The 26937-nt window shown below is 37.1% G+C and overlaps 2 protein-coding genes across 2 annotated transcripts; one reads left to right on the forward strand and one right to left on the reverse strand.

The window, feature by feature from the left end:
• The first annotated feature begins 525 nt into the window (after nucleotides 1–525).
• LOC6565354 (cholecystokinin receptor type A) lies at nucleotides 526–25345 on the forward strand. The gene is made up of 5 exons (XM_001991155.2): nucleotides 526–1357; nucleotides 16437–16637; nucleotides 16701–17069; nucleotides 24516–24810; nucleotides 24882–25345. The coding sequence occupies exons 1-5, from the start codon at nucleotides 526–528 to the stop codon at nucleotides 25291–25293; spliced, it is 2109 nt and encodes a 702-aa protein (XP_001991191.1). The 3' UTR covers nucleotides 25294–25345.
• On the reverse strand, nucleotides 19597–20362 carry LOC116805576. Its single transcript, XM_032738275.1, has 3 exons — nucleotides 20293–20362; nucleotides 19904–20233; nucleotides 19597–19851 (listed from the first exon to the last, which is right to left on the reverse strand). The coding sequence occupies exons 1-3, from the start codon at nucleotides 20348–20350 to the stop codon at nucleotides 19802–19804; spliced, it is 438 nt and encodes a 145-aa protein (XP_032594166.1). The 5' UTR covers nucleotides 20351–20362; the 3' UTR covers nucleotides 19597–19801.
• Nucleotides 25346–26937: the final 1592 nt, after the last annotated feature.

Genomic DNA, 26937 nt, shown 5'->3' on the forward strand with positions numbered 1-26937 from the left:
AAACGTTTATGCAATGCTGAGCATTCTTTTCTACAAATACCTCACAGTAGATACAAAAGAAAATGTCAGATTCACAAAATGTGAAATGTGATTTAATTAAATACCTCAGATTGAAAATCAAAATAGTAAAGCCTTTTAATTGCATAGTCGAAATATGTGTACTTTATTGTTTGAACATGAGACTTTGAATTCAGATTAATCTTAATTGACTCTGTTTCAAGCCCATAACGAGTATCTGTTGACATGTAACATTTGAGTCTTGCAGGCTTCCACTTTTATTAGAGTTACAGCAAACATATTCTATGAAGACAATATAAAATTGAAAATTTGTCAGTATATACGTGCATGTTTATGTATTCAAAGTTGAATATTGTGCAAATTGACTAAGAGAAATACGACGAAATAGGCAACGACATCGCAGGCAAACAATGAAAGATGACTATGGTAGCAACAAGTCCGTTGGCAACATGTTGCTGAACTGTGTGTTGTATGTTGCTTAATATTTTCGTGTTGATGTTGATATTGATGACTGTGGTGAGTTTAGCATCTGTTGCCAGAACTGTTGGTCCAAAAAGCCAACAAAGAACCATTGGCGGGCTTCGGGAATCAGTGCACGACGGAGTCTACGAAGCGGAGGCACACAGCGCGGCTTCCGCTGATTATCCAGTTGGTTGTCCTGCTTCTTCGCTTGCCTGCTCGCTAGCTGTGTCTTTCGCTATCGTTTTCTTTAACTTTTTTTTGCCCGTGTTGACGCGAGTGCAAGTGCAATTTCCCAGAGACAGCCTCACGATTGGAGCCATCTTCAACTATCGTCGGCTGCTGTCTGCGCTCGCGCCGCTGACAACCAATGCAGCATTGCAGCTCAATGCTAGCTTTGCTGCTGTGGAGCTCTACGGCGGCGCCAGCGACAGCATCAGCGATGGCATCAACGGCAGTGATCTCTACATTTACGGCAACGAACTTCATCTCGAGGAAATCTCATCGTCCGCGTCGCTGGCCACATCGTCCCCGCTGAATGCGATAACCGTTGCATCTGCAGTTGGTTCGGGAACGATTGTTCCCATGCCAATGGCACCGACTAATCGGAGCATGTCGCGTGTTATAGCCGATGTGCCCATTTGGGTGATACCCTGCTACAGCATTATACTCCTATGCGCTGTGGTGGGCAACCTGCTAGTGGTGCTTACCCTGGTGCAGAATCGTCGCATGCGCACCATTACCAACGTCTTTCTGCTTAATTTGGCCATATCCGATATACTGCTGGGCGTGCTTTGCATGCCGGTGACCCTGGTCGGCACACTGCTGCGACACTTCATCTTTGGCGAGTTTCTATGCAAGCTTCTCCAGTTCGCTCAAGGTGAGTCATCCAGTGCATGTGCGCCGGCAAGTGTTCGGACTCTGCGAGAAGAGCTTATATTACCATCTGTCTGCCATTATGCCCATATATGCATAGATTATTCACATATTTAGCTTACGATGCCATCCGAGGGCGAATGTCAAGTGTTGCCAGCCACTTGAATTGTAAATAGTCACAAGAGCGATGGACCTCGAACCTTGGCTAGAAGCGGTCCTGTAGATTAGCGGTCCTTGCTGTGCTGTGTGTTTTATAACCAAGTCTATTCGCAAGTGTGGAAATGTTAGCTTTTAACTACTTGTACAAATTCATGCTGTGGCCTAAGGACTGCACGGAAGGATGCTTGATTATCTCCTGGCTGGCCAATGCCAATGCCAATGGCTACAATCTGGGCCATATAAGTATGTGAGACCCACTCGCACTCTAAGTTCACCTGATGCCACTCAAAATGAGCTGGGTTAAAATGCTTACTAAACACCTCAATTTGTGTGCGTATTAAATGTTATGAGTTTTTTACTAGCTTATCTAAATGAGCACGGGTGACAAGTTTGCTAAAACGTTTTTTAAGGACATAATGGACTAATCACTGTGCAAATGTAAACATCTACATACATACGTTTTCTAATGACATAATGGACTAATCGCTCCACATGTGCAAATAATGAACACACTTTCATATACATATATGTAAAATGAAAATTAAAATTTGTAAAGACGAGCTTGCGAAATACATTTAAAAGCAAAACTTTCCAAGGAGGTGGGTAACATTAATTGTTGATGAAATATCACTTTGTTATTTGTTGATTCAAATTCGTTAAATAATGTAAACCTATTCCATATCAAGAACCATTTTAAGAAGTTTAATGGGCCCTTTAAGTTGCTAACTCGACCTTGGTAAGCATAAGCTGTCAAGAACATAAAAATATGTCTGCACTATAAGCTGAGAACTCACACACACACACATTCGAACACCCACTTAAGTGCTTGAGTTCTCTGAGTACCATATCAAACACCCCTTAAAAAACAAATTGGTTTACCACTGACTTCTATAAACAGCAGTAAGAAGGCATTAACTTCGATTTATGCACATGTTAAGGAATCTAGGATACAGTTTTTATTACAATTGATTTCAATTTTATGACCACTTTTTATTTAAGGCACTCTCAATTATTTATGAAGGGCGATTTTTCACGCATCGGTCGATACGGCATCATAATTTTGAAATAAAAAATGCCATCATACATAACGATTAACGATTTTCTGTATCCCTTTTAGAACCCATAACTATTAAGTATGGTTAGAAAATATTCATGATTAAACTCTTCAAATATAAGAGCTAGAGAATTTAAATGTATTTTCTCTAGTAAGTAACACAGTTTGCTGTCAATCGATAGTGATTGATACACAATTCATCTTACTTAAGCATATCTTCAATATGTAATCACAGTCAATCTAAAGCAGCATATACAAATAAGTCAGTAGTTCAGCGTATAGGATATGTTTTAGTGGAGCATCCTTGCCATGCATTGCATTTTCACTTGCTTATTATACAGCACTTTAGATGCTAGACCCAAAAACCAACTGCCAGCAAACGAGTCATCGCAGAAAAGTTATCACAATGGGTTCAAAAGTTGAAATATGCATATACACAGAGCACATAAGCATAAGGAAATAAGCGTCTATAGAGAGGCACTCACTCGCTTAAGTAGTTATTAGTTTCATAAAGCAGGCTAAGGAACTTTTCAGCCATAAAATGGATTTTGCCATCGCTGGTATAAACCTTTTGTTGTCATGCCGCAGCCATCACTGGAATAAAGTGCCTGTGAAGCAGAAAGTGGCGATCAACTTAGTTGGGTTACTAAACCAATACCTCCCACAGCCAATGTTAACAAGAGCTTAGAGAATTTGTTTTGGCACCTGTCACAAATGCTTATATAATTGGTGAAATTGATTTACTTAGCTTAAAGCACTTTTGAAAGCCACTCGGCCAACGAAAGGGTTGAAGGAACAATCTTTTTCAAAATATCCGACTTCGATTTTTGACTAGCAACTGCAGCTGGAAAAAGTTTCGATAAGCACTGGCCAAACAAATAATTTAATAATAGATAAATAACCATCAACAGCTAATGTACAAGCCAAGTGGCTTGTGTCCTCTGGACACAACCTGTACCTGCGTCCAAACCAAGACAAATGGCAATCTGGTTAACATGACTCTTAAGGGTAACACGAAATAAATCCTTATTTTCAATGCGAATTAGGCTAGTCTTTGCATAACATGAGTCGAACCACATTGTGAAAATGTGAAAAATTGCGAGACTGTACAAATGTCTCCTTTTGTCTGTGTGGGTGAGTGTGTGCTTTCAAAATATATTACCATTGCCATGACGATTCGAGAATGCGAGTTTCTTTTGCTGTTGTACGTTGAGTCTGAGACTTAGAGTCAAATATATGCTAATGTTTCAACACGCTCTCATCTGTGGTGGTGAAGAAAAAGATACGCTCGATAGCTTTTGACTAGTTTCAAATGGGACTATTAAACAGCACACTTTTTATCAAAGCACTAAAAAATGGAACAAAGAGCGCACACTCTCTGTTCTAATTTGATTTTAGTGCCAGACTTGAGTGTATTTTTTATAGTTTTCGTTAGAATTATATTATTTTCTATGAAATGTGATCATAACGTTTCACTGTGTTTCATAGCGTGGCAATGCTGCTGGTGATTGGCGTTCCTTTGCTGGCACATGCAGTTTTTATGAGTTACTTCCGTTTCCGGTTTTGTTGCCATTCTCGCTGTAGCTGGTTATCAGCTCATTTTAAAATGTTGTTTATTTTTGTTGATTGTCCTTTGCAATTGTTGTTACACATGCATGGCTCTTATTGGGCTTTCATCTTTTAAAGTGGCACAAACATACTCAACTTATTAGCAGCATAATAACAATGCCGAGCAAATAACCTGCAATACATTGGCGAAAATGAATTGGACTTTTACCCAATCTGTTGCACAACATCCAGTCGTAAATTTATAAATGTCAAATGTGTCGCTGGCTAGCCTGACACACCAATTTATGGCACCAATATGTCAAGGTGCAGAACTTGTGTTGTATTAGTCGCATCCACTGTGAGTACTCAAAACCAAACCAAAACTCATACTCGAACTCGAACTGAAACACAAAACAAGGTCCCAGCCCACCCCAAATGCCTGTCTACTCTCAAGTTTAGGAATCCGGTTACGGCCAAATATCAATTTGCCAGGCAATTTTCAAATTTTTTCCTTGACAATGCTCCACACCCAATTCATATCAAATCCTCAATCGCACGGCTTATGACGGCTGTCAGTTTGCCGAGTGCGAACATCTTGCGCGTTCCCACGCAGATAAGAGGTTGCCCCAAATATGTATGCTACATATTTCCGACCTAATTCACAGCAATATTAATATTTAAATACACATCATACATGAGTCTTTTATTAATCATATACAGCATACAGTACTCATTCATTTAAGTCAAGCATGGTTTAGAAAGTAAATGTTATCTGCTACCCGAAGACTTATCACTCTTATTCAAAGCTTAGACGGCCAAATGAATAAATAATTTGATTTTTGTATCATCTGCGCTATTTCATTCTCTATTATTTCTTTTTGTGCTGTTCAAAAGTTAACGTTCATTAATAAGGATTTTAGTGAAGCATGCAAATTTAAAAAGTTTGTAGTTTAGGCTTTAGAGTAAAAAGAAAAGTCTTTTTATATTTAAAAGAGTATTAGACTCATTATCTAGTCGAAATGATGAGTGATGAGATCCTTTGAGTACCAGTACATAATCTGATTGTCGTATTTCTTATATCCTTTCTACTGGCTCAAAGAAGTAAAAACATTATTCTGAAAACAGTTCACACTGAACAATTACATCATCCAATTACTTTAACAAGGTGCAAATGACATGCAACGCATTTAAATTGATTTTATATTAAGAAAGGATTTTGTGCCTTAGGCTAATTTTCATGACTCCATTGCTTTAGTGCATTTTGACAGCAATCCGAGCGCAATATGTCTTTTGAAACAATTACCGAAAAAGAGCTTGTTTTTATTTATACAACAATATTGTATTGGCCATATATTTTTCATTTCCTTAAGTATCTCGAATGAGCATACTTTTTTTAAGCTTGCAAGAAATAGATTTAGTGATTTGCACTTATGAATTTTCAGAATTTGTAAAACATTTTCATGCAACATGAAAAAATTCGGAATTCGGGCAATCATGTCTTTGGTGTATTCTTGAATCACCGTTAGGGTTGATCCATTCTTGATCTGCAAAGATAACCGAGTTAGTGATATTTTATATTTAATATTCTTTAAATTTGAGTTACAAAATCAATTTGAGTTTCGTAACACAGAAACAGTTTCTGCCTTTTAAAATAAGTAGTTTCTTTTTTTTCTTATGTTATTTATTTGTCAGCTTTATTGATTTTGTTTGCCAGGATTTTTAATAAAAGTTAGCCAACCGCAAATGTAAAGCACTCACGGTAAAAAATACACCCACTGAAAGGCACCATACAATGTCCCACATGGCGACCCACTCTCATGTGTCCCGCACAGGTTATGCATCATAAAGCATTTGCCGCAATTAATTTTCTTCAAAGAAGCGACGTCAACCTCTTCGCTACGGCTTTCATTTTCTGGTATGCGAATAATCCCGCTGAAATGCACTTGTTGTGCGTTGGGATTTACAACATGCGGTCTAAGAGCATTTGGCCCATATGCAGGTCTACCACGTATATAAGCCAGTATATATATATTGCCAACTAGTCTTTTAATTCAAATTTGCACAAATGAAGTCATACTTACATACAAAACATGTTTCAGATATGTTCTTAAGCGGCGCTTAGCGCTCGCACAAATAAACCAGAGAATTTCGAAAAACAAAAAGTCCATTGTGGTAAGCAAGAGGGGCAACCTTGGGGAAAAAAAACAAGAAATAGTTTAATTTGGATCTGTGAAGTGTAAGTCAATAAAACCGCATATCTAGCACAACTTTAATGATAGAGACACGAAACGTGGAAGGTAACCTGCTGGTTATGTCTTTTAAGGATTGGCATATACAATTTCAGACCATGCCCACACACGCCGCACGAGGTACTTTGGCCCTAAAAATGTGAAATGCTCAAAAGCCCATATATCTCGTAATTTAGGAACAAATTCCACATCCACGCCCACTCTCGGCGTCTAGAATTCACAAAAGCTTACATCTGCCACAATTGTAAAGCAAACTTGAAGGATAGATTACTGGGAACATCCTTTAAATATCAGAATTGGTTCTTCTTTATTTTCACCCACCATTGTATGATTTATAGGTATCAGAGTATTTCGTAGTCGGTTACGCCCAACTGCAATTTTTTTTTAGATTTTTTGTAAAAAGAAAAAAACCAATAAAAAATTGACATGCTGGTACTATTTCTAAATTTAGGATTCCAGTGCTACGTTAAGAAAATTACTATTTAATATATCTTTTTTATCATACTTTATTTTCTAAGTGGGTTTTCCTAAGGAGTTCTAATATAAGGTTGTGGCTTGGTTATGGGCTGGTGTTGTTGAAGGTGGTCTGTGATGGAATAAATGTTGACAGTTTTTTATAATTTGTTCATTATTAATGTTTGGGTTATTGCAGAAGAGACAATTGCTTGTGATTTTATTTGTGTGTCTCAAATTTTCAATATATAAAGACATAAGCCTCTTACTAAACAAATATTTCAACGGAAACAAAAGGAGTGCGTTTGAGTTAGAATTCGTTTTGTATTTCGTTGAAAAAATAAGAGGCTTATTTCTTTTGTTTGATTGTTGTACTTGTAAAGTACTTAAATTAAAGCTAGCTTGGAAATTTAATTAGGATATAAAAGCAGAGCTGAAACGATAAATAGCTATACAAAATGAACAATTTCTAATAAATACTTTCCTTTTATTTATAATGTTTCTATTTTTTTCCAATTCGCAATTCCATATGTGGGGACTTTGAAGGCGAAAGCCTTTTCTTGTTGTTTTCAATAGACATACTTGTTTTGTTTTCAAAGACATACTTTATGTTTCGGGAACACACACCCACAAGCGCATACATGCGCAAATGGCAGAGATCAGTTGACACCAAGGTGTGACTAATATGAGTAGCGAAATCGCACTCCACAAGTACAAATAAATTAATGCGACGAGCTGATGAAATAGGCTTTGAATCAAGGGGATAAGGAAGCCCCAGGTGACATTTTTGCGTGTTTATGTTCGAGTGTGTGTGTATTTACTTATGTGTGTTTGCTCTTGTCACATGCCACAAAAGCATACAAATGAGCTGCCATTTTTGAAACGCGCAAAAAAGAAAAAATGTTTTTGCCTATAGGCAATTTAAACTTTTGCAAGACTCTGATTTAGTTCATATTTTGACAAAGGTTCTTGAACTGAGGCTGGCAGTCTCATTGGGAATGCCGCAAAGCAGGTGCATAGGCATAGGTAGTGCCTTCGACAACGCCATCTGTTCGACTCCAGACCCAAGTTCGACTAGCGCTCCCGTTATGTATCGCTTTTAGCCTTAAAAATGGCGATGAAATGTGAGCCAAGGCACTAGTCAATTGGCATTTGGGGGTTGCTGCTACATGCAAATCAACTCGACCACTTTGACACACAATTTATTTTGGAATTTATTATGAGCAGAGAAAAGGTATTCGGCTTTCACAGCTCTCTCCAGCTCCAGCTCCATCATTCATCCAATCATCCGCTCAACGATAAAGCAACAACCACATTTTTTAACAGTTTTAAAAACTTCGCCAGTCATGCTTATATATGATATGCCTTTGAATGCTGCTCGTCTCGTCTTCCTCACAAAGATTGTTTGCTTTTTGTAATATCTCAGCCGGTAATACTTGACTTAATACTTGGCCATGCCTGTGCTTGCAAGGGCAGAATAAACAGAAGATTGAAATTCGCTTCTGAAATAGTTGTAAAGATGGTTTTTTTGTAGAGGATTGTTACTTGTTTTTTGTTTGATCCAGCTTATGTCAAGAGTTCTAATCAAAGTTTAAGATGAACAAGTACAGCAATTGTACAAGTGCACTCAGTACTTAACAACTTTTTCCGGCTACTTCTCTCGTCCGGTAAAAAGCTGTCAAGAATTCAAATAAACGTTTAATTCAAGTTGCACTTAATTAACCATAACAGAGTATTCACCTCTTAAGTATAAATTGTTAATAAGTTTGCTTATTGAAGTCCTTTTGAAAATAACTCTAATTGAGCACAAAAATAAGTTAACTAATAAATATTTTTTTAATTTTCTTTAAAAACAAAAAATCACTTTGTACTTATATTAATATTAGCAAACATTTTTGATTGCATATACGCCAGTCTAATTGATGAATATTTATGTTAGTCTGCAAGGATATTAATCTTATCAAAGAGAACTTTCTGTTTCTTGATTGAGAATCAGACTTTTGATTGAACTTTGAACAAACATTTAACATCTGGGCACGTGCATAAGTTTTAACAACATTTGGAAGATGGCACATCGTTAATTAAGACTGAGTTTGAAATGGCGCGAACTCGTGTCTCGCTTCCGCTGCTATCTCCCACTGCCATTGTCAATGTCTCTCGTCCTCCCCCTCCCCCCATCATTTCCTGTCAACCAGCCAATATCAATTTGTACATGGCGCGTGTGCATCACATTTTAATTTGTTATGGTTAACAATGTGATTTACAACATCTGTGCAAGTGTAGGGCCTTGGAAATAACACATATTACCAATAAAATTGAGGCATCAACGGTTGGTTCTGCTTGCCCGCCAGCTCACTCAGCCAATAACTTGCCTTGTCAATAAAAATAAAAAAAACAAAGGAAACCAATTTCTTTTATAATTTTTGGAGAACAAAGTTAGTCCCAACCGGAATGAAAAAAAAACAACTGAAAATAACAAAAAATAAACCAACACTCACATTCAAACATAAAGTTGATATAATGGTGTACCCTGTATTTAATTAGAAAAAAGGGAAGACAACTACTACTAATAATAATACTTTGTCTTAGTTAAAAACATACATATGTATATACATATTTACATATAGACAGTAACGTGGACAGTGAACGATTTTGTCAAGTTGTAAATACTATCTGTATAATCGGGCTAAAGAGTATCTTCCGGTCGATCAGTCTCATCTAACGGCTTCATATATATGTATATATAAATATATTTTGCGACGGCCGAAACTTTTGTGTTGCCATTTTTTATTGTTAGCTCAAATTTGAAATGGTTTTTATTGAGAACACGCACACAAACATACTGCCAATTGGTTGAGCATTTCATTGACAGGACACAGATTCGAATTTCAACTGAAACGAAACAGGGACCCAGTCCATAAAATCACAGATACGGCTACCAAGCAGTCTATAAGCGAAATACCCAGCGGTAAATAATAAGACAACGACCAGGGCATTCCCCCCTCTTATATCAACATGTTGATATTTGAATACGGAAATGCCGATCAGCATTATCTATATATATACATATATATATATGTATGTATTTCTATATACTTTTTTCCGACGACCGGTACTTTTGTTTTGCCATTTTTTATTGTTAGCTCAAATTTGAAATGATTTTTATTGAGAACACGCGCACAAGCATACTGGCAACTGGTTGAGCATTTCATTACCAGGACACAGATTCGATTTTCAGCTGAAACGAAATAGAGACCCAGTCCATGGAATCACAGTTATAGCTATCAAGCAGTCTATAAACGAAATGGCCAGCGCTAAATCACAAAACAACGACCAGGGGCATTCCCCCTCTTATGTCAATATTATGGTATTTGAATACTAGCTAAAAGCGTTTTTCATATTGATCACAACTGATTTATGCTACATTTCTGACTATTAAGTCTAGAGAAACAGAATGGGGATATTTAATATGTGCCCTATGCATGTGTATTTATCATTGATTATTTTGCGAGGGAGTGCGAAACATGTTTGCGTCTTTGTTATATGATAATCTATTTGAAAAATAAACCTACGTGAAATAAACTTTAAAAGAGCCTATGCGCGTTTACAAAAGTTTCCAATAACGACACCGACACGTTGTGCAAATTTTGTTTGGCGATATTTGATTCCAGAGGGATACTAGAGAATAAAATTTAATTTATTTATTACATTACATTACGTTTCCTCGCTGAACACTGTGTGCTTCGAGAGCTACAGGCAAAGATGTTCTATTTATATGCATTTATAGTGCTAAATTTAAATTACTTTAAATATGTCATCCAGATTGAAAATGGTTGCAGGTTCTTAATGATTACAGAAAATGTTCAAAACGGACGGATAAATATTAAACCAGTGCCCAGCAAGGAAATATTGCTTAGCTTATAAATATGAATTCTTAGCAAATGTTGGAGATTTATTTGTCTTGAAATACATTCCCCATTTCAATAGAAAATTAAAAAGTAGACTTGATTTGTTTAAGGGCTTTTGATGCATTGTTGGGCAAGTCAGCGTGTCCCCAAATTGTAGTTGTTGTACAATCAAAAATCACTTTTTATGATGCAACTCTGTTTACTTTACATAATCCATTAATATATTTAATTATCTCGTTGGCTGTATTTGTAGCAAAATCCTTCGATGCAGACGCGAATGCGGTTCGAATGTTATTCCACTTCCGACTGTGGTTCCACTCGTCATCATGACTAATTTCATATTTCACTGAGCAACGTGGTTGATGTTGTTCATGTTGTTGCTGCTGCACACAAATTGGCGACAGCTCAGCAACTTAGTTGCGGTCGAAGTTGTGGATGCAAATTTGTAATTCCCATGGTGTCTAGGCAAATTAAATAAGACTTGCAAAATGTGGGCTGGTACAAATTAAGTAACCACCTCCTCAACCGCACGTTGCCCCAAGGAAAAGATGAATAAGTCCAGGTTGGATATTCAATTACTCAGTATCAAACATCTGTTGCTTCAACGGATTTTGACTTTGTTTGCCTTGCTTTCTTTAAAATCGACCAAATAGATATCAGTTAACTCTGCACAGCCCCAAACCACATTTTCCTATCACTTTTGACTCCTTATAGCCAAAGGATGTCGAAAAAAATGTCAACAAAATGCATCAAGCTCTAAATTATCAAATAAAAGCTAAAAAATAAAGTTATATTCAGAATGCAGTTTCATCGTTTTTTCTAATTCAATAATCCTCAAATATTGTTCAATGCTTTAAAGTTTGTGACACACAGAAGAAAGAGAATAATTTAACTTTTTATAGTATATTTCATATATAGTGTTGCTATGTCAATAATAAAGCAAGTTTATATTCAAATCATTTTCCACCGGATTTGACAAACACGACAATTCATAATTATTGGTTCGATGAAGCGGACTGAAATGAATTGATCAAAATTGCGTTGCGAAACTACGAGTAAATACGAGTATGCCTTTTCTCGCACACTTGTGTGGGCGTGTTGTGGTTTTATCGTGTAGCATGCAACGCGTGTCATATTGCAACAATAACAATCTGCATTAGCATTATCCAGAACAGGCAAAAAACAATACAAAAAACAACAAGGACCATTCGTGTTCCTGGTAAATAATAACTGTAAATCTATCTGACCCACAATATGTCATTTTGTTTCGGAATCCAATTGTCGCATATTTTCAAAGTAACGCTTTAAGCTCTTAGGGTCGAATGGTCCGTATTGATTTCGGGACAATCAAAATGTACTATTTGAAACAAAATCAATTTTTACATTTGTTATGACAACAAAGCGTTAATATAATTTATTATTTATACAATATATTTACCAATTCACTTAAAAATTGTTTATAATATGTGTCGTATATTAAAACTAGTTGTATCAGCAATGTAGTTGTATCAAATATAGTCCAATTATCGATCATATTTCCAATGATGCTTACATAATTCATAAAATATTTATGATAACCTCTACGACCTGGTCGTTTGTAAATAATAAAATTGTCCAACTTCAACACATAATAAACCTATTAAAAATGTTATTTAAAATACAAAAACGTCTTCATCCTTTAATCTATCAACAACTAACTGGGAGACCTTTTCGGATTTATTTTTGTATCCTTAACCCATTAAATATTGTTAAAAGGGTATAATTAATTTGTGTAAATTTATGTAACCGCCAAAAGGTAGCATCTCCGAGCACACGGATCTCAGATCTCATACTTTGGCACACAACCTTTATACGCTCTTTAGCAATTTTTAGCAGGTTGCTGCACTGGCTAAATAGCCTCCAGTAACAAATTTGCGGCATAGTTTTAGGAGCACACAAAGCACATACACAAATAATATAAAATTGCACATATCTCGGTCATATCCCTGCATATATTTTAAAGAGATGGTGATTAATATCGCAAGGACAACCTATTTAATTTAAGTACAACTGAAAGGTGATCCGAAGAGCAAATTTAGAACACAACGACGTTGTTTAAGTATCGAAAATAGACTTCTGCTGAATTGCTTCGGCAGGTTTATTGAAAACTTCTAAATTTTCGTACAGCTTTATACAATTAGTCTTATCCTACTTAGGACATTGCCTAGGCACATATTTACTGCTGCAAATGCGTCTAGACTCTTTATCCTATCAGTTCGGAGAACTCTTATCCGGAAGTTTTATTACGGATATTGAACATCCTTGTAAGGATGGTTATATATATAGATATTTATACTTTTTTTTATATCATGGAATGGACTTATTTAACAATTGAAATAATTAATTATACTAATAGAAGATTATATACAAACTATATCGATCTGCATTCAAAGATTGTGGAGTTATCCAAGAGACCAAACTGAAAATATATCCCTTTTAAAACGGATATCCCATGTGTAAAAAGGATAGATTAATGCTTTCAATTTTATTATGCATTCGTCAAGGCTTTATATCTAGATATCACATGTAAAGCAAAACATTTGCATTTTGTCTGATTCAGTAACACATAGCTTCCATGGCGGGAGTCCCTCGTCAGCGCTGCCAAATCCCCAGGAGACAGTTTGATTTGGAGTGTGATTTACCCTTTGCATAGCCAAAATCTCATTAAAGCATTTGCAGCCATATCAACCTGACCTGGAAGGACTTGCCTGACCAAATTTCATTTTCGAATTTGACTTATGGCCCTGAAAAAAACAAGTTGAGAATCGTTTTAGATACATTCAATAAATGATGAATGTCAAAGAATATCTTACGAGAATGCAGAAGCGTGAATGCTTAAGCAAAAGCAAAAGCAGTCTAAAGTCGTATAAATACGTGTTAAAGCTTAAGCAAAAACTTAAGTGGAGTTAAACTAAAGTAACTCATTAAGAATTGACTTTAGCTTAAGTACAGATATGCCTTTAACTAAACATATCCAATCCAGAATAGTTAGCTGCAACTGTACTTAAGTTGTGATTCAGCCCATATACATATCCAATTACTTATCAAGTGCTCATGTTACCTTAGAGATCTAATAATTTGTATCTTATTGAGTATTAGAAGGAATTAAGATATCTCACTAAGTACCGTGGTTATTAAGTAAGTTTTAAGTCTTAAAGTTGTCCAATTGCTTTCAATCTATTTACTTATTCAGTATTTAATTTTAAGTATGCACAGAAGATGCCATTAAATAATCAGTGTCCACAAAACTGGCTGAGAGTAAACTTAAAGACTTGGAATTTTAATTTCCCTCAGGAGTACCACACTTCCATTATAATGTTTTGGTAAATACTTACTTTATGAGATAAGGAATAATTGAAATATATATATATATATATATATATATATATGTGTATAAATATATTTATTTATTAAGATTGTGCGACCTGCGCAATTTTTACTTCAATTATATTTACATTTTCAAAATATTTTGGGCCGCATTCATTTTTGTTACTTCTAGGCAACCGCTTTCAATGAATTTCCTTTTGGGATTTGCGTTTATTTTCTTTAAATGTATTTTGGCTACCTATATGCTCAGATTTCCGTTGGGATGGTCTGTCGCACACCAATTTCCTATATTTAGCATTCCCATGAAATTTGCATGTTTATTTGCGGGCGAGTCCATTGAACCATGGCCATGGTCCAGAGTGCCATTGCGGTAATGCCGGCCAAGCTAAATTTAATTTTGTTATTTTGCTAATGAGCTTGGCTTGTTTAACAATTTTGCCCACGCCCGGCTAATGGGTTGCCCCGCTCCAGCACAACACATACAAAGTTACTCATCCTCCGACTTAGAAATATAAACAGTGCAAACTTAAGCGGCTCATTTACATACAGCACCAAAATTCAGAGTTCTGAACTCGTCCCCGTTCCCATCTGCGCACCATCCAACTTCGTTTGCTTATGGGTACTTTCATGAGTGTGTGTGTATGTGTGTGCGTGTGTGTATTATATTTACGTTATATCTGCATGTGAGTAGATGCAAATTGAGTGGGAATATGGGAAGTTCATTTTGCTGGAGCACCTAATTTTTTTGTTTTTATATTTATCTTTACGTTAGTCAACAGAGAGGTATCTACGCGACTCAGCTTTAGCTGTCAGCCCGCTCATAATCAGCAGTCTGTGGCAAAGTGCAGATATATTCATATTGTTGGTAATTCAATTGCCGCTTTGATAAGTTGGGCATAGCTGTCCAGGTAAGGCAGGAGCGCGTAAGTTCATTAAGCTGTCGCTCGGTAGGGATGTGGCCAGCATGCGGTTGGCATGTAAATTAAGTTAACTCGGGCGAAATGTTAGCGATGGTAATATTATTATTATCATTAACGTTGGCGTGGACCAAATGGATCACATTGGTTATGCCGAGGGCCGACAAACAAATTCGGTACCTCTACCACAACCATCGCCGAAGCCGGCATAAAATTTGCATTTAAATGATGAAGCGCACCACGAATTTCCTCTACTCTTGACCGATAGTAGATGCAACCTTTCATGACAAAATTGGTTGTATATTTAATAGGTATGCTCATGAAAAAAAAAATCGAATCGCCTTTCAGCTGCTGTTCCAGTACCAAAAAAATAAACCAAAAACTAGCTTTTTGCTAAAGTTTCAGGAAATTTAATCATTACACTTTGGCTGACTTAGTTATTTCCTATGGTGGTGCAAGCCATGGAGGTTGGGAGTGTCACTGCACTCCGGAAAAAGGCGAGCTGAATTTATTAATTACGAAATTAATTATTCTGAACCTATACACTCATAGCTCGCTATACGGCCGCTCTTTATACGGCATTTCTCTGTAACGGCCCTCTTCAATTAAGGCACGCTTTCGATTTATGGCCTAAATCGTTTCGCTATAACGGCAAAGAAAAAACTTTTTCTTCTTTGTCTTCAGATTGAAGCCATTTAAAACAAAATTATCTATGTATACATACATATATTTTATGTAACATGAAGTTGTTTCATTTTTGTTTATAGATTATTATTAGTTTTTTGACGCTGTTATTATGTTACGTGCAAGTGTACGTACTTGTTATGTATGTATTTGTTATTCAAATGAATAATAAACAATGTTAAATTTTCTGAACAAATTTCGAACCGATCCCATTGTATTTGTATGAATTTGTATTAGAATAATTGATTGTTTATACGGCTTTCCGTTTTGCGGCCAAGTTTCGTGGAACATATCTAGGCCGTAAAGCGAGGTATGAGTGTATTTCTAAAAACAATGGCAAAAATTTAGAATATTTACATTTATTTATTTTATTATAAAATATTAGTATTTTAAGATTTCACTCATACAAACATTTTATGATGTTTATAAATTGATACAGTCTAATTTGAAAAAAAAAGATCTTTAAACGATTCGGACCCGAATCACTGAGCAACAAAATTTCATTACTATTTTTTAAATATCAAAAAGGATTGTTTCTCACAATAACAATTTGCATTTCTGCTTTTTAGAAATATTAAGAAGTACATTTCTGAAGCAAAGAAACAAAGCCTTTCGTATTTTTAGAAATGTTTTTCGAATATTTAGTCATTATTGATAATATCTAGAAAATGCTTATAGTTTTCAGGACTGTTTTTTCTGAGTGTACCAATTTAATGAACTTAAATAAATTGTTATAATTTTACAGCCGCTTCGGTGGCCGTCTCCTCTTGGACACTGGTCGCCATATCCTGTGAACGTTACTATGCCATTTGTCACCCGCTGAGATCTCGCACCTGGCAGACGATCAACCATGCCAATAAGATCATCGCTTTCATCTGGCTAGGCAGTCTGGTCTGCATGACGCCAATTGCGTATTTTAGTCAGCTAATGCCGACCAGTCGTCAAGGTGCGTGCCATCAAGCCAATTTCAACTATATACTATATACTACAATACCAATTTGATTTGCAGGGCTGCGCAAGTGCCGGGAACAGTGGCCAGCCGGCTCACTGGCTTATGAGCGTGCGTATAACATATTTTTGGACCTGGCGCTTCTGGTGCTGCCGCTGCTGGCGCTCAGCTTTGCCTATATGTTTATTACTCGCACTCTCTATGTGAGCATGCGGAATGAGCGCGCCATGAATTTTGGCAGCAGTGGTCCGGATGACGTCTTGCCTGCCGCAAACAGCAGCAGCAGCACCAGCAACAACATCGGATGCAGTGGATTCCGTCGCCCGAATCAGTCAAAGCGCCTAAAGATGCGCCAGGAGGCATCGAGTATCGATGCTGCCACTCAGCTAGATATGCAGCAACAATTTGGGGCACCGCAATACTATTACGGTAAGTAAATCAAGAACTGCGGCAATTGAGTGCACGGTTTGTTTTTTAGGTTCATTACGGTTGTTCCATGCACAATTTGGTTTTCTTACTTCAAAAAAGGAAATTAGTTCAATATGTAAACTCGGCTAAAGAAAATTTCTCAGCTTTGTGCCAATTTTGTGCTAGCAACCGTTACTGAAGAATTCCACATCTTTTTGTCCTTCCGCTTCGCTGCGGCGCACTCACAATTTGCATGCCAAAGTCATCCACGCGCAAAATGTGCTTCAGTTCAGCGTTCTACTTTTTTCCGCCGTTCAATCGGTCCGTCGAGTTGTCGCTCTGACGCTCTGTTGTAGTGGTGGCTCCACTGAGATGCGAATATCCATGCAATATCCACGTTACTCATACGCCGCATTAGACAGTCGTTTTTTGGCACATGGACTATAAATTGCTGCATGCGAAAGGCGCCGAGGTTCGATTCAATCTGATTTCACAGCATTGATAACTTCAAGTGAGCCACTTAAATAGCCCTTCATTTGCATTCGTGAACATTTTGAACAACTTTAAGTCGCTTTAGCTGTACAATTTACTTTAACTGGAGCACTTTCGGCTTAGTCACTAATGCCAGCCAGCTGGATACTTGAATTTTAGTAGAATGCCAGTGCCATGCCAGTGCTCAACAATTTACCACTTTCCTGCTCTCTCTTTTGGCCAGATCCTATGCGAAGTGCTTGTCTGCGAAGTGTCAATCAATTACGAGCATGGATTACAGATTACTTAAAGATTGCCATGAAAATCATTTCTAGTTGTCAAATAAATATGGTTAGGTTTTAGTTAATGCCTATAAAAAAAATAAAGTTTTTAGATTAAATACACTTTGTGTGCTTGAAGATGCCTAGATATGGCTGTCGTACATATTTGCAGAATTTCATGATACCCTTTCTATGCATTTTAATAGGTGTTTTGTTATACAAAAAGGGAGCACTTTCATTTGGGAACCCTGTCGGAACGAACGCCCGCATTAACATGAAAGCGCCTTAAATAAGTAAACAGTAATTGCATATTAGCATAAACTTTCGTTTATTTCCAGAGCTTTTAAATGCATAGCTCAACGCTAATAATGAATTATCACAGAGTGTCGCCATAAAGGATACTGAGCTCTGGGTGCCCCTTGAGGCTAGCGCTGGACCAGCTGGCAGATGAGTGTCGTTGGCACGCTCTTTCCACATCCGCTTTGCATTACAATGTACTCAAGTATTTGAAATGCTATTCACAACGAAAGGGTCAAATTAAATACCGTAAATTATGCTCGGGTCGAGCATTTAAATACTCATTTGATGCCCTTATCTCGTTTATCGACCAAAGAGTCCCAGCTAAAATTAGTTAGGCCACATCTGTCATGGCAATTGGTGACACGCATGCCACATGCCTTCCATAAATAGCCATACCACATTGCCACAAACATCTAAAAAACAAAAAAAGAAAAAAAAAGCATCTTCAATGCCTGTTGATGATAAATTTTATTAAATTTTAAAACCTATGCAATTTACGGCCGGCACTTAACAATTCTGTGTCATAAATTACTATGCACACCAGCCGCCGGGCCAGGCAGTTAGTCAGTCATTCTTCATTCTTTATTCCAGCCCGACAAGGATAAGGCAAAAATGTTTTATTGCCGAACGCCCAGAATGCTGGCGGTTTGCTGGTAATTTGCATAGCCAAGTTTTATACAATTAGAGCCTTAAACCCATTATGTTTTCTATTATGACTGAGCTCATTAAAGCCCCGTATAGAGCATCAAAATTGTGCCATGACTCGTAAAATGGCACCGATAAAGACTAAATGTTTATTTACTTGGATCCAGAATTCAAACTGTGTCAATAAAAAAGTAATTAGCTTACTTAGCTGCCACTCAAATATTTTTAATTGTCACATCAAAGATGCCCAAAATTCACAAGCCCAGCAACTGTTATATTTTATTTATTTATTTTGGCACAATATTTTCATTAGAGCACTAAGCAATGCATAATACATAATACTGAAAATCAAAATTAGGATTTTGTTTCACTTTATAACATGAATTAATGAAAAATCTTCAAACATAATTAAGGGAAGTACAAAATAATGAGTATTTAATGTGAATTTACACCTATGGTGATTGAAGCAACTGTCGTAGATCTCTACAAGAAATGGCCAAATGATGTCGCCTCATCTGGGCTCCGGATCACAGGAAAATTTAAATTGCGCTGCTGATGAATAAGCCAGGCATGGTGCTACCTCACATCTCCTTCAAGAGAAATGGTGTGGAAATGCATGTCCACTCGCATACTCCTAGTCAGAGAGAAATACGAGCAACAAACAATCAATCTGGCCAAGCTTAGCTGCGTCAACTGCAGTGCAGTGACCCAAGCTATGACCAGACACTGGTTGAAAGGTTGAATCATGCAGCGTCATGGCGAGTTCTGTGGGAGCCGTTGAGAATCAACACTTCTTTTGCTGTTGGCCAGCCCTTGGCGGCACATATATCTATATATATATATTTAACTGCAGCCAATCCACGGGATGGAACATGGTGCCTCCAATGCGATGTATAATGCGGTTGAAGGGACAAGGTAGCACAATAAGTTAAACATGGGTCAAGTGACGGGCTCTCTCATCTGACTAACCTAACCTATCGTAGCTGTGCATTTAAAGTATTTTGAATTTCGTGACAACTATTTAAAATAATACATATGTAGGTCAAAAAATATGAATTAAATTTCGCTAAAGTGCGCCATATTGTAGTCATCAGCAGCAACCAGTTCTACAAAAATGTTAGTGGTTAATACGAGTGGACAGCAGTTGCGAATCTTTACCGTTTGCCTCAATGACTTCCCCTGAGCGAATGGGCAGAGAGTCCTTCGCGTCCACCAGGCGAATGTCGGCAGTCCTTTCGGCGTCGGATGCTTCCGCAGACTGTTCGACAATATTTCGAGCGATTATCAGGCGCTGTTTAAGTTCGAGTCGCTGACCGCGGTCCATGTTCCTCTTCCTGATGAAGTCCATCAGACGGCTGTTATATCTATTGTCGAACACTTGATTTCGGGCTATTTGAACATAATTATCCGAGTCTTGCCTCGTATCTTTTGTGTCACTTTTCTCACTTCTATTAAAATGGTCAAGGAACAGTTTGACGCAAAAAAACGCTGAAGAAAGCATAAGTTTTTCACACAATTCAGCTGAAAAAAGATAGGATCCAGTTTACCCCATATGACAATCAGTAGAAATAGCACGATCTGCAGACAAATGCGCCAGTTACACATTCTTAGTGGTTTTTTTTAATTCGTTTTCTACAGGAACTTTAGGTTAGCCAGCTTTGTTTAAGTTGTAACATCAAGGCCTACTCAGACCGGAATGAATTAAATAATAGCAAGGCATAAGATACTCAGAAATCAGTTTGGCCAAGGCTTCGCAACAGAGATACGTCTCCTCCTCCTCATAATAAAGCTTAAAACTAACTAAAGATTAATGGAAATTGCAGACAAATTAATGGAATGATCAAAATATCGTATTACAAATCGAAGACTATACAATTTATGAATCAATATTTCTTTATACTCTTTTCAATGGAAACCAATTGAACCGTTGAATTGATAAATGCTGCATCGTAATGGTTTCATTTTATTTCACGCGCTGAAATGGAACAAATATTTTGTGTATCACAATCACGAGACCACCACGAATGTCACCATCGCTGCCCCAAAATGAGGCCATTGCTGAGTCCTTGACAGCAAGTCAGGTGTACTAAACAGTCGAGAGCTTCGAGCCTCACTTCTCCTAATTAGAATATTCGAATTGCCTTTCTCACAATATGACTTCTTTCCCTCTGCTCCCTGCCTGCCAGGCCAAGTAGTCAATGGAAACCAACAGTGGAATTATTAGCCACATTATTGGCAGTATTAAATTTGATATATATTCAAACATTAGCGGAACTCCAGCTGTCAAACATATATTGATATTGGTGTGTTGTGCTTCGAATTTGATAAGTTAACGAGTGTGAAATTGTTGCGTTTTACACGCAAATGGAAATACAATAAAGCTATTCAGGAAATTGTCTATTAAATCTGGTATCCGCACATCAACAGCAGCATTATGCATATATTTTTTTAATTATGATTTGGATATGTCTTCTCGATCTCTATCCCGATCTCGAGCAAATAATTAAGAAACTTACGCTGTTATTTTACATTTGAAGCTGTGCAGCAATGCACAAGTGTCATACAAAACAAGCCACAGAGCATAAATTAGTTAATTAAAGCAGTTTAATTGGAGAATATGCAAATATTTGCTCCATTTGGTGTTCCATTAGCAAAAATGCGAGCTATTAGCTGCCGTTTGTTTGCAAATAAATCAATTCTGCACCATCGTTTTTTTGCAAATTGGCAATATCATGCGTAAACACATATGTTTATTTGTGTATGTTTAACGTCTTCATATGTGTGATGGTGAGCAAACAATGGAATGAAAATATATTGTGTTTTATGATATGTGTGCCATGTATACAAAGCAAATAATTGATACGGCTTTATTTGAATTTTCTTTGAATGGGATAATTAAGTATCCATATTTATTTAATGTTTTATAGGTAGAAACATATTAGTTGCATACAGAAATTTGGAATGGGAAAGGACAAAACACTCTAGCCTGAGAAGATAGCTAAGGTTAACAGGCAAATAGACCAATTGAAAATAATGTGTTAAAATTAAAACAAAAAAAACTAAAACAAACACGGCTAAAAAAATAGCAAAACATGATCACAAGTGCAAAAATGTGCAATCTTACGGTCTGGACTGAATTAATATGCTACGGCATCAAAAATCCGATTTGGTTTAAGGTTACAAGTATCGAAACATCGTGTTCAACTAATTTTATAAAGTAATAATCGATTAGTTTAGAAGAAAATGAAGTCCAATTCGGTTTTAACTAAGGTGCATCACATTAAATTTTGCAAAAGAATACATGTCACAAAGTTTAAATTCTGTGGTTTAAACGATATTAATTATTGCTGGCACGATTTAAATAATACTGAGAGATTTTTCCCTACTCGAAGCTGTGGCGATGTTTCACTCATAGCCTGGGCTGCATTCAGTCATCACAATAGGACCCCGATGTGTAAAATTTCAGAATGTCTGAACTTGGAGGATTATATAAACCTATTGGACGAAGTTTTGGTGAACTTGATAGAGCATCAATCAGACCCAAATGCGTTATTCCAACAGGACAATGTTCCAATACATGTGTTGCGGGCCTGTCGTGAGTGGTTTCGGGATGGGGATCTTAAGCTTTTAGAGTGGCCAGCAAGATCACCCGACCTGAATCCCATAGAGAACATGTGGGGAAACTTGCACCGTCAAATTTATTCTGCTAATCGACAGTTTGAGACAGTTGAGCTGTTACGAAAGGATGTCGTTGAGGAATGGTCACAAATCCCACTACCTGGCTTCAAACAAGTTGTTGAATCGATGACAAATGTTACCAATTTAATATGTTTTTTATTTGACATGTATTTAGAATAGCTGACAATTGTGGAATAAGTAAAAGTGGATACATGTATATATGTATATATATATATATATATATATATATATGTATATATATACAGTGTCTCGCAGCTTATTTCGGCAGTGTCTAGCAAAAATTTTAATTGCCTGCCATAAACTAATAATACAATATTTTTCAAAAATTCCAAAGACCTATGGCAGGTACATATATTAACCACCATAATGACTATATGACCCCCATAAACTGGGGTTTTCCCGCCGGCTGGGCCGGGTTATGTAAAAAAGTAGCTTAATTTATGGTCACAGCTTATTTTCAACAGTGACATTATGGACACCTGGGTGCCATAAAACCCGGATTTTTTACGTAATGTTGATTATTTTCGGTATAAATAGACCAATCCTTCATAGTCAGTTTAGTTATATCCTGCATCTCGGGTGCAATCAGTCAACAAGGACTATGGGCAAACGGACTACCATTGAACAACGGAAACTGATCCTGGAACACTTCAGGATTGGATATTCATATCGCCAAATAGCTAAAATGGTCAATTTAAACAGGTCAACTGTATACAGCATCATTCGTCGATTCGTCGACGAAAATCGGATAGAGGACAAGGGCAGAAATGCACCAAACAAGATTTTCACCGAACAGGAGGAGCGGAGGATCATCAGGAAAATAAGGGAAAATGGCAAGCTATCGGCTCCAAAACTGACTCCATAGATGGAGGACGAAATGGGGCAAAAGTGCAGTGTGGAAACTGTGCTCCGGGTTCTGCGCAAACATGACTTTAATGCCCGAGTACCACGGAAGAAGCCCTTTATAAGCGCAAAAAATAAAGGGACTAGGATGGCATTCGTCAAAACCCACTTGGACAAGGATTTGGAGTTCTGGAACACATTCATATTTGAAGATGAGCCCAAATTAAACATTTTTGGCTCAGACGGACAAAATTATGTGTGGCGACAGTCCAATACTGAGCTGAGTCCCAAAATCCTAAAGGCAACAGTCAAGCACGACGGAGGAAGTTTCATGGTATGGGCATCTATCTCGGAAGCCGGCGTCGGAAATTTGGTGTTTTTTGAAACAACAATGGACAAGAGTGTGTATTTCACTATATTAAAGGAAAATTTACTCCAAAGTGCCGAGAAGCTAGAAATCCGACGTACTTTCCAGATCTACCACGACAACGACCAGGACAACAGCCAAGCATAAGTCCGGATTAGTGCAGTCCTGGCATATCTGGAACTGCCCCCACAAGATAATTCCACTGGCCCAGTCTCCAGACTTAAATGTTATTTAAAATTTGTGGGCTCTGCTGGAAAATACCATCCGGAATCACAGATCCGATCTCAAGAATGCTCTGCTGGATGAGTGGAGCAAAATCAGTCCAGAAACGACCCGGAAGCTGGTATCTTCCATGAACAATAGGTTAAGGGGAGTTATTAAGGCTAAAGGATATCATACTAAGTATTAACATCCTTATTTAAGTTTTTATACGCCAAATATGTTACTTTTCTCTAGACTGTTGAAATAAGCTTTGACCTGTATTTTGGATAAGTTTTCAGTTTTTGACTAATTTTAGTTAATTAATTAATATTTTAATGAAAACTGAAGTTTCCTTTTCAAACGTGATATAACATAAAACAAATTGACATTTAAACATTTTGCGTTTGTTTCTTTGTTTAAACTTTATAGCACTTTAAAATTTTTGCTAGACACTGCCGAAATAAGCTGCGAGACACTGTATGTATATAAATATAGATTTATAATTATATGATGTTATTAGAAGCTGATGTTGATCAGCTAAAAGCATTGATACTATTGACAATTGCATACTTTGTTGTTGCTTCAACTTCAATATCAATTGATGTTTTAAATTGTAACTCGAATTGCAATTATGATTTTTGTTCGTGCATTCTCTTGCAGCAGATGGATACAGTCATGGCGGCAGCAAGCGTCGCTTGTTTGGCTCAAACAATGGGCGACAGCATCTTTACTGCATGCGCAGTGCTTCGGTTAAGTCGGTGCGACATCAACAAAAACAACAATATCAAAATCAGCAGCAACTCAACGGATCCGACGACTGTTGTGTCCGCTTGCAGCGTTTGCGGCACCAACACCAGCAGCAGCATCTGTGCATGAGCATGACCAATGGGCAGGGGGAGCGACGCAAATCGCTATCCACGCCCAGTTTGCGTATCACAGAGGCGACACTGCGCAGGTAAGTCTAAGGCTTGCCACCTATTTAATTGCAGCATATGCAATATAATGTTGCAACTTTTGATTGGTCAGATCCAACGATACTAAGAGCTTGGAGAGCAAGAAGCGGGTGGTAAAGATGCTGTTTGTGCTGGTGCTGGAGTTCTTCATTTGCTGGACACCGCTGTATGTCATCAATACGCTGACTATGCTGATTGGACCAGCGGTGTACGAGTATGTGGATTATACGGCCATCAGTTTCTTGCAGCTGCTCGCCTACTCCTCGAGCTGCTGCAATCCCATAACCTATTGCTTCATGAACGCGAACTTCCGACGGGCCTTCGTGGACACCTTTAAGGGCATGCGATTGTGGGATGGTGGACGTTTGCGGTTTTGTCGACGTCGCTCCCAGAATGAGACGAATCTATCTGTGGCTGGCAATTCGATTGCTTTGGCCAATTCGGCCATGTCCAGCCATACCATATTGGAGAGTCCGCGCCTCTGAGCCAGCCGGCATCAGCAACAAAAGTCGCGGTCATTGCAGCGGAGGGACAAGGACAGGGATAAGGATAGGGATAGGGGTAGGGAGAGAGTCGAGAAGAAAGCAATGAATGCCGTTCAAATGGAAACAGAGTCGCTGTAGACGCATTTCGAATACAAGTATGTGATGTGCAAGAAACTGAATCTGTGGTTGTCAACGATTCTACTACAAGTAAGGGAATTGTGTTGGGTATGGATAAAATATATACATATAAATAATACATGGGTTTATATTGCATTAGTGAAGCTACCTATTAACTGTATTGCTAAAATACATTTTTTTTTTCACTTCAGAATAGTTGTATTGCATTTGATATTGAAAATCTAATTGTTAAATATAAGTAACTCATTAGACTTATCCTCGCCTGCATTTCACAGGCTGCGTTTCAATGTTTGTACAAAAACAGATGTAATTTTATATTTATATATATAGTCTATTATTAAATGTGCAAGCAATCAAGTATAAAATTACAAAAAAAAATATGTATTTAAGCGTAATTAAAGTAAGTAAAGAGAATGTATGGGAAAAGAACAGAAAAACTCTTCTACAAAACCCATTGAAATATAACTAAGCAATGCATTTTGAGAGCTGAAAATCGCAAAAAAAAATGTTAAACATTCAACTACCAGTATGGTATACTATATAAACACTAAGAATTACGAGTAAATATAAATATTAATGTTGCTAAATCGAGTTTTTATTACCAGTACTACGAATTATTAATGTATTTTAATTGTGTCAGACAACAAGCAAGACTAGAAGAGAGAACTAACTTTGCAATTACGTGAATTAAATACGATGCCTACGTCATAGACCAGGCAATAATATACCTTAAAAATAATTGTGACTGTTTTACAATATACAATATACCCCTGATTTAACATTAAAAAAAAGTCCAAGCATCGACGTGTTTGAAACCGCCCGTTAATATCATTGTCAGCTGTCAGTTTGCCACATCTTGATATGATTATCACATTGCGAATGCAGCTTAAGTAAGAATAAATAAATAATGTTGAGCTTCACAAACTGGTCCAAGTTATAGCTTGTCCAATTCATGAGTCTTTTAAGTGTGACAAAAACTTTATATACATATTTGTATTGTCTAATACAATGAATTTTAAACTAATACAAAAAGCAAAAACAGCAACAGAAATATGTAGATGAGTTCGTGTTTAGGAATTATAAATATAAATGTATCTACTTTCAAATTATTTATGTGTGAAAAATACATACACATGCTTAAGCAGTGGGTATATACAGCAATATAAATAATGTGTATGTGTTAAATGAAATTTGAATATTTTTCCCTCCTGTCAACTTCAAAGAACTTAATAAATTCAAATAATGCAGCACATATAATAGCGATAAATGTTTTAATGTTATTTGCAACACAAAATAGACTGGTGAATATTCCTTGGACTCTGCATACTTTTAGGCTCGTCTGAAGCCAAACAGCTGAAGTCGCAACCGAAACACACGTTAATTAATTGACTGCCATCGAGCTGACCAAAAATTAAGCAATCACTGTGGATAACTTGATGAACTCACAAACACAAATACAAACACATAGCAGCATATATGTAGATACATGTGTAGGTGGGCCTGTGT

This window comes from Drosophila grimshawi, unplaced genomic scaffold (genome assembly GCF_018153295.1).
Source record: "Drosophila grimshawi isolate 15287-2541.00 unplaced genomic scaffold, ASM1815329v1 contig_848, whole genome shotgun sequence".
In the NCBI taxonomy this organism is placed as follows: domain Eukaryota; kingdom Metazoa; phylum Arthropoda; class Insecta; order Diptera; family Drosophilidae; genus Drosophila; species Drosophila grimshawi.